Raw genomic sequence first — 9614 nt, 5'->3', positions numbered from 1 at the left:
TAAAGTAAAGTTAAATTAGATGTCATATCTCTATGATAATCAGCCTGTTATCATTCCTGCATCACTGACATGCTGTTAGCACTGCCACAGCATTGTGGGGCTGTTTGTACTGAAGAAAACAATTATTATCTCCAAATAGGGGGGGCCATCCGTAGACATTTTAATTAAAAGACTGGCAGACTTTCATCTCAGTGTGACAACTCCATTATTTCACAATGATAAAACATTCTCCTAGCAGAACAAATCCAGCTTGAACGCAGCAAGTCCCACTGGCAGTTTCAGTGGACAGGCCCAGCGAATTGTTTTTTTCTGACCTTGGCATTTTGATATCACGCTGAAGCAGTGAGGTGTGGCTGAAATTAGAACAATTATTCAAATGTGGCATCACCAAGCTTTCTGCTGCATTTGACTCTACACTTATGGACGAAACCCCAGCACATATTTTCAGTGTTACCGTGTTACAGTGAATGTAAATCTTCAGTCGTTAGATTATGTGAGTACATTGGTCACATGTGTAAAGAGCACTTGTGTAATTTATCGTGTTCACTACACAGAGCACATTTCCCCCTAAATCTTCACTTCCATTTTCTAATTTGTACATCTCGTAAATATTCTTTACTGGCCCTACCTTCATCCGGATCGTTCCTGGCCGAGGCCTCCAGCAGTGCCACGCTGGCTGCAAAGGACACATGCCTCTTGGACTCTAGATGGAGGTCTTTGGCGTTGCGCCCCTTCTTGTCCGCCTTTCGCTTCTTGTTCTGCATCTCCTTCTCGTACACAGCCCATCTCTTCAGCTGCTGGGTGCGCCTCTTCTGGGCCGCCCGCAGCCTCTCCAGGCTGGGCACCTTGTCCAGCTGCTGCAGCTCCTGGATCAGCTCCAGGTGGTTGGCCATGGCGTCGGGCGAGGGGACGACAGTAGTGGATGGATGGTGGAGGGGTGAAGTTCTGGGGAGTAAGTATGATTCTAGCGAGGGATGCACCTTCGGCCCTGGCCTCCTCCCATCATCGTCATCATCATCCTTTCAGCAGCAGTAAAAGTCCTGAGTAAGGGGAGAGAGAGGGTTCGTAAATATCAGCCATAAACTTTTATTACTTTTAAACATATAAATAAATCAGCAAATAAAATGTGGAAGTAGTTTGATGCAGCTTAACACTTGGAGTAAATCTTTAGAAAGATACACAGGGGAGTCCCTGACATTTAGCATGGGTCTGATGCACCAAAACAAAGTGCAGAGATGCACTTTGGTGTCCTAGAGACACCTAAGTTCAATGTACAACAAAACCAAGGGCTGACTTCTTCCATTAATGAAGACTGACTGTTTTCTATTTTAAGAGTTTCTATTATCTGTCAGAAGAAACACTGGTTTCCATCAAGGTGAAAATCAAAATTAAGAAATATGTCCTCCTCATCACTCTATTTTCTCACATTCATTTGCATCACAAACTCCATCAAAATGATCCCTTTAAGGGTTCAGGAAAAGAGAGAAATGCAGGTCTTGGCGAAAAGGAGACCGATTTCTCAATTTGTATATGAATGAGCAGCCTCAATTTTCCATTTGAGTTGTGATCCGTTATAGATCTCTCTAGCATCCTCTGTATCAAGGTTAACCGCTTCCTGAAAGCTACAGAACAACAAAATGATGAGAAACTGATGAAGAGAAAAGAAAAAGTTCTGGGGCAGTGAGCTGAGGCGGGGATTTTTCATGCCATCATTACCTTAATGTAGCCTGACTGCCTGTTTAACTTGAACAAACGAATCTCATTTTTCTCTCTGACAATTGAAAGTTACGCCAGCTTGAGATCCTTAGCGTTGTTTTTAGAGATCTATCAAATAAGCAGCAGACCGTATGTATGGATATGTTGAAAACATAATGTTAGGTAGAAACTCTGCAGTGATTGAGCTCATTCAGACCACTTCCTTTAAACAGCAGCCATAACAATGTTCGGATACTTTATTACCACAGCCATAACAATGTTCGGATACTTTATTACCACAGCCAGAAAACCCTCCAACATTCTCTTTATACGATTGCCACTTACTTTAAAACATAATCTGCATGTTTTATGTATCAAACATGTTCTTACATACTATTTCACAAATGTGGATAAATATGTCTGCAGCCCTTCACAAGAGAAAGCTGCAGCGTCACCTGATCAAATGCTTCACAATGCAATGTGCTGCTTACTCTTGTCAGCCTGACCTTATACTACATTTCCTCTGCAGCTCTACCACAGCTAACTGCTAAAAACATGGACAGGAAACAAGCAGTGTAATCACTTCCTACAGCAGCTTCACTTTCAGTCCTCCATTAACAGCGTGTGTGTGTGTGTGTGTGTGTGTGTGTGTGTGTGTGTGTGTGTGTGTGTGTGTGTGTGTGTGTGTGTGTGTGTGTGTGTGTGTGTGTGTGTGTGTGTGTAAATAAACACAAGTTTTACATTCAATTCCAGTAAATTACTTACTAAGTCTTCCAAACACTCAAATGAAACTCTGATTTAAACTTTGCCACTCTGACACCTTAAGATGCATTCACATCTCCAGCACAAGATGCGTCTTTCACTGTAACAAAAGATAAGCGAAATCAGAATATAAGAGCTTGCATGAAAGCCGGAAATATCGTAAACACAGCAAATGGAATGCAAAGGTTGATCGCAAAAAAAAAGGAGCAAGGCCTCAAACATGTTTGAAAGAACGTCAAACTAAAAGCAGTCTGCAATTATATCTACCCTCAAACGTTCAGACAGTAAATACAGAAGTATTGAATGTCCAGACTGTAGGTATGGTTACATTTGTTGGTTTGCATCATAAAATGTGCCAACATTGTTTAATAATGAAAATTAAAACTGTTGGGGTCTTCAAAAATAATCTCAGGAAGTAAGGAGGTAAAATGTATTGATATAGTACATTTTACAGGCTTCAGTCACAAAGTGCTTTCTAGAAGTGTTAAACAATAAACAAACTGATATTTACAACCAAAAAAGATTAATAACGACCAAATCACGATTACAAAACAACACTACACAAACCATTTAACTATCCATCATCGGAATATCATAGCAGTAACATAGAACCAAAGTAATATTCCAAAATACTACATTTAACAGTGAATACACATTTCATTCTGTATTGTGTATTTCAATTGAGCTTCCTCTAAAATGTCTCCTATGTAAATGTATTATAAAAAGCAGCGCTAGTTATTCTCAGAATACTTTGATATTATCAACTGAGCTCATAAATATTGAGATAGTGTTTGTCTGTCATCTGTTCCTGACACATGTGCCTAATGATGGAGGCAAACCTTTTCAATAATGAAATGAATAAGCATCTGTTCTCAAACAGGAAGTGCACCATGCTGGGTGAAAAGGAGAGATAAAGATCAGCAGCGCCGTATTCAGCTCATGTATCTTTTCAATCTTAAACAAACTGCAACACTAATTGTTTTATTCATATACACTTTACAGTATAATATGAAAAACATTTGCCAAGTCATAAAGTTTTCATTGCCTTATTTTATACGTGAAATTAAGTATCACTCGGCTGAACTGCAGCCAGAAAGTCAGCCGCCCGGTTTATAGGTGCTGACACACACACACACACACACACACACACACACACACACACACACACACACACACACACACACACACACACACACAGCTGCCAAGTAGATAAAATAAACATGTTCATGATTGTCTAAGGTGAAACTTCAATCAAAGACAAAACAGAGCGCACCACAACCCCGAGGCAGCTAACCGCGGCGCCATCTAAGTAGTACAAAGAGTGGTGTATACGTAATGTCCAGTATACATATAGTATTTGTGGGGTGAATTTCTTCTCAACTTGTTCCTTTTTATTCAATATAAGAGGCATGCATTTTCACCTATGAAAATACATTTCATGATTACAGATCTAATAGATGTTGAACAGTTGAGGAAAATAATAATGTTCCAACAACATTTATATAACCTTTAAGCAGTTTCCCAATAAGAGCCACACACAGTAGAGCTGGTCATGGAAGGGCCAACGAGCAAACATCTTTGACCCGAAACCACCAATGTCTATAAAACATTTAACATGAAATGACCGTGAATGCTTCCAGGCATGGAGCACGTCACTCTCTTTCTGTCTCTGTGAGATGCGAGTGCAGCGGACAAAGTGAATTAAACTTAACATTCGGGATGCGTGACAAACAAAGAGTATTTTCTTTAGATGTCTTTGATGGTCAAGGGCATTAGTGCCAGGAATATGAAACCCAGGAGCTACTGTTGATCAAATCAGGGGAATCAGAGCAGAGGTAATGATATTACTCATACACACACCCCCACACACACAAGTAAAAGAGAGACAGAGACAGAAAAAGAAACTAGTGATGAAAACAGATCCAGACAAGATAATTACTTCGGCATTAATCCGCGACTGATAGCCGTTATCATCGTATTACGCCGGTTACGTGAAGCACTGTATTTAAATGAATACATACTGTATTCATTTAAATGATTTTAAACTTTTCGATTACATTGATACTAGGCATTTGATTTTCCACTGAAATATTCTATATAAAAGAGTCAAAATGAAAGAATCTCGAAGACGACATCGATGTTGACGCGCTCATCTGTGTTTTTTTCATAAAGTTACCAAGGGTTAAAACTAACAAACTTAGCAAGCAGCAAAAGTTGATTCATGGATCTTTTTTAGTCTTGAGTTTTGTCTCTTACGCTTTCCGGTCTTACAATATAGCAAATGTAATAGTTTGACCTAAAACAATTCAAATGCAATAAAATAGATATTGTGTTATACATTTCACGAAACAAATAATCAATAAGAAATTATCGCTGGATGCGTAAATCCTAATATCATGTTGCAGCCCAAGTTTTAAATACTGTGTATATTATGAGTAATATATCTGAATGAAAACTAGATTTCATTTCAACCTGGAATTTACATTTTTCTTTGGTTTGATTACCAGGAATTCTGTTAACAATTTAACATTTTTAAATTCAATCTTAATTGCGTTTCCCCAACATTAAAAAACCAAACCCGCCCCCCTCGATAATGATAATAGTTATATAAATAATATAATATATATAATAATATCTAAAGCTACGGGTCCATACTCTGCCGTCCTCCTTATTTCAACACTGATGAATTACTTGATAGCCCACTCGTGGAAAACATAGTGTAGGTCACTGGGTGGAGAGGATGTTGCCAAATTAGCATGAATCTTTCAAAAAATACCACATATTTTCAGACAGATAAGAATTTTCCTACCCTCTCTCAAGCACCCGAATGCCTCAAGACCACATGAGTGAGAAGGACGACGAGCTGCTTGAACAACACACTGTGGTTTCACTGCTCATCACATGCTGCCAGCTTGAGCTTTTCTCATGCATTATTCTGTGGGTGATATTTACCAAGATGTTTCCATTTGACAGTTTGAATGTCTGCTCTCTTACAGCTAAGCCAAATCACTATTTTGAAAAGCCCCTCGTGCTTATCTGAAGTGTTGTTTCAATTAAAATTACCAAAAAGGGAACAAGAAACTGACATTAGCATGCGTTTGGCATTTCTTTAAAGAGCTGCAGAGTGAAGAGAATACATAATCTGTTACCCCAAAGGGGAGATTAACTCGCCCATTAAGAGCTTCAGCAGTGCATGAAAAGCAGACAATGCAAACACTGTGTACTTGACATGATGTTGTACTAGGAGGCAAAGGCAAACTGTTTGAAGATATGTAAAACTCGGGGAGCTGTGGGCAACTGTAAACCCCGTGGTGATATCACAGCCGGCCCCCAGGGCCAAGGCAGCAAATCACAGATTGACCTCAATCAGCTCTTCGGCTGCATATAAGAATGTTACACTGTTCCCTCACTTTGCATTTCCCATTTGTATGGAAAGATAACAGCCAAACTTTGATACCAATTATTTGAAAAAGAAGGTCAAAAGATGCACATCAAGCAGCAGCAGCAACAGAAAAACACAAACAAGGAAACAATTACCAACTATTTCTTTCAGTTGTGTCATCATTTTTGTTTGGTCGTTGTTTTCATAAATTGCCAGCTGCCTTCGCATCATAAAAGCTTTGTTGTGATTACAAGATCACATAAATGCAAACCTCTCCAAACACACTCCTGAATTAAATATAAATATTCTAGAAGATGCTCTCTCTTTGCCTCAAAAGACAGCAGACATATTCCCGAGATCCTCATCTTTCAGCCCAAAACCATAATTGACTTTCTTGTAAAAACGTTAGACCAGAACAGAACAATAAAAGATAGATTAGGAAATCAATATAAAGAGACTTTAAAAATAAAATACAACATGGTATAAAAAACAGCCCACAGTGACCAAGGTAAACATCCTATTTATGAATCGTTACATGCTTGGAGAAATGTACTGTATCTCTGGGCTCACTGCATGAGAAGCTGGAGAAAACCAGGCCAGGGTAAAATATTGCGCCTGTCAGAGCCGCCTGACGGTTCAGCACAAAGGGTCTGTTGTTGAACCTTCAGGTCCATTATCTCCTTTTCATCACCAACAACCATAAAGCAGCTGTGTGTGTTCATGAGTTTCCACACTTATGATGAGACCCGAATGTCCTCTCAAGGACAAAAACGTTAACTATGGACATTTAAAGAGTCCTCGCTTAATAAAAAGAGCATTTGGAGTAAAATTTAGAGGTACATTTAACTTAAATGAAATGGCCAAGGACCTCAGGAAATGAATGCGTGTCGAGCAGTGCTGACATCAGCTTCAATTCACTAATATCTCCACAAAGCAGCTCTGGATCGAGGCCATTCTGGTCCCTCCATCATCATAATGAAGGTGATTTGGCACTGAGGGCAGGAGACTGTGCGTGTATAATGACAGCACGGTATAGCACTCAATACACCAAAAGGTAGGATTTAATCTTTACCTCTTATTAATATTAATGCTCCAGATAGCATGTTTTAAATATTTCCACTTCTACCATTGTATACTTTCTCAGCATTTTTGTCACTTATTTTCCACCCACCTCAGAATTATATAATATAATATATGTACATATTTGTCAGCAGCGTGGAGAATAAACGTTCAAATTTGACAAAAAAAATCCCAACTGAACCCCACTCAATTTTTGTTTCAGAAGCGTTCGATGTATGTGAATTAGGGATGTTAAGATTCACCGATTCACATCGGTGCACCGGCTTAAACGTTCAAAATACGAGTGCACCGGTTGAAAGAGTGCACATCGTCTACAGTTTGGGTTGAACTCGCGATGCATCGATTGTAGCGTCTTTGCATCGGTAAAAAAACTATTCATTCATTCACACGACGCCATATTCCTCACCATCCACACTGCCCTCTAACACCTGGACCAGAGGAACACATATGTGAGAATGCTGTTTATTGATTAAAGTTCAGAATTCAATACCATTGTGCCCTCCAAGCTGGCCATCAAGCTCAGAGACCTCGGGCTCAACAGCGCCCTCTGTGACTGGATCCTGAACTTCCTGACGGGCAGACCCCAGGCAGTGCGGGTGGGAAACACCACATCCTCCACCCTGATCCTCAACACCGGAGCCCCTCAAGGCTGCGTGCTAAGCCCTCTCCTCTATTCCCTGTTCACTCAAGACTGCGTGTCCATTCACAGCTCCAACACCATCGTGAAGTTTGCTGACGACACGACCGTCATCGGCCAGATCACCGACGGCGACGAGACCCTGACATCTTGGTTCCAGGATAACAACCTCCATCTCAACGTCAGCAAAACCAAGGAGCTGATTGTGGATTACAGGAAGCAGCAGAGAGAGGGACTACGGTAGAGAGAGTCAGCAGCTTCAGGTTCCTCGGGGTCCACATCACTGAGGACCTGACATGGACTCATCACTGAGGACCTGACATGGACTCATCACTGAGGACCTGACATGGACTCTTCACACTAACACCATCACCAAAACTGCTCGACAGCGGCTCTTCTTCCTCCGCAGGCTGAGGAGGTACATGGACTCCAGGATACTCTGCAACTTCTACAGGTGCACCATAGAGAGTATCCTGACCTCCTACAGGTGCTCCATAGAGAGGATCCTGACCTTCAACAGGTGCACCATAGAGAGGATCCTGACCTTCTACAGGTGCACCATAGAGAGGATCCTGACCTTCTACAGGTGCACCATAGAGAGGATCCTGATTGGCTGCATCACGGCCTGGTACGGCAGCTGCATCGCCCTCAATCGTAAGACTCTACAGAGGGTGGTGAAAACTGCACAGCACATCACCAGGACGGAGCTGCCATCCATGGAGGACCTTTACTCCCAGCGGCTCAGGAAGAAAGCCCTCAGGATTATAAAAGACCCCCATCACCCCAGCCACAAACTGTTCAGTCTGCTGCCGTCTGGCAGGCGTTACTGCAGCATCCGGACTAAAACCACCAGACTCAGAGAAAAACAAACGTCGGTGATTTGGTCCCCACAGTTTGAGGTTTATGTGTCACCGGTTTTATTTTTTTACCATGATCAGCTCCCGGCCTGACCAAGTTACAAATAACGTTGTTGATAACTTTACTTGGAAATAACGGTGTATAATTGGGACCTTGATTGTTTCGGAATTTAATAACGGATATTTTTGTTGTAATTTCTAATTTATTAGTCAACGTAAGAAAGAATACCGAGATAGACGTCTCAGTAAAGAATAATAATGTAAAAAGTGTCCGGTTGTTGTCGAAGTTTTTTTCGATAAAGGGAGTTTCTTTTTTTTGTCGGGATAACAACGTTTCTTTCTTTCACTCTTCCCTTTGTAGGTAATTTGAGTCACACGACGAGAATACGATCAGTTCGGTTATGAACCGTAGAGTAGAACCCACGTTCCAGTAGTTACAAACCCGAGTCCGAGACTCGACCTCCTTTAGGAGTCCTACATACTTCCACACCACGTTATGTGCAACGGTATTGCAATTAATCTTTACTAGGAGCGGTTCTTTACAGGTGGTTGGCCTACAACGGGGCCGGAACTCAAACTGTGTACACCGGTGATCTCTTACTAAGCTACCGTACACCGCGGCAATCATTCGTCAAATCGGAGATTATCCTTCCAAATACGATCGAGGGGCGAGTACCAATCTTGGAGTCGGACGCTACAGGTTCAGAGAAACTCGTTCTGGTAACTTTGGAAAACACGCCTTCTGATTTCCGTTGCATTAAATCCAAACTTAATAGGTTCCTATAAATAAAATAAAAATAATAAATCCTCAGTTTACATAAATTCGAGTTTCGCCCCGACCACAACCTCGTCACGACCGGTCCCGGACCTGACCGAAATGCGGATCGACTGTCTACGTGTTCAAGTTCCGAGAAAGAAATAAACAGTATGCTTGTATCGATGTCTCATCAATACAGCCTACTTTAGCCATCCATGAACGAAGCGGTTGTCATCGGTTCTGTTACTTGATGTCATTTATAAGTTTCATTTATGTTTTTCTTTTTAACAAATTATTTACACTTTATACCTTTATTCTCAGATATACGCGTTCATAACGTTACTTATATAATGCTATGTATCTATGTATTAATGATTCATCGTAATACTTACAATACCTACAACAATGTTGTCAAGTCCACAAATTGTCAGAATACGGACACCC

The 9614-nt window shown here is 40.9% G+C and overlaps 1 protein-coding gene across 1 annotated transcript in view; it reads right to left on the bottom strand.

The window, feature by feature from the left end:
• Window positions 1-628: 628 nt before the first annotated feature.
• LOC104954939 (protein phosphatase 1 regulatory inhibitor subunit 16B-like) overlaps window positions 629-9614 on the bottom strand; it is a gene marked incomplete at its 3' end in the record, with an annotated part of 33169 nt that continues 24183 nt past the window's right edge. The window contains exon 2 of the mRNA XM_010782149.1: window positions 629-1040. Coding sequence (XP_010780451.1) covers window positions 629-893 — 265 coding nt within the window. The remainder of the gene's footprint in view (window positions 1041-9614) is intronic.

The sequence above is a fragment of the Notothenia coriiceps genome, unplaced genomic scaffold (genome assembly GCF_000735185.1).
Source record: "Notothenia coriiceps isolate Sejong01 unplaced genomic scaffold, NC01 NC01_scaffold00024238, whole genome shotgun sequence".
In the NCBI taxonomy this organism is placed as follows: Eukaryota; Metazoa; Chordata; class Actinopteri; order Perciformes; family Nototheniidae; genus Notothenia; species Notothenia coriiceps.
The sequence above is the reverse complement of the archived record's forward strand: the minus strand, read 5'-3'. Positions and strand labels throughout refer to the sequence as shown.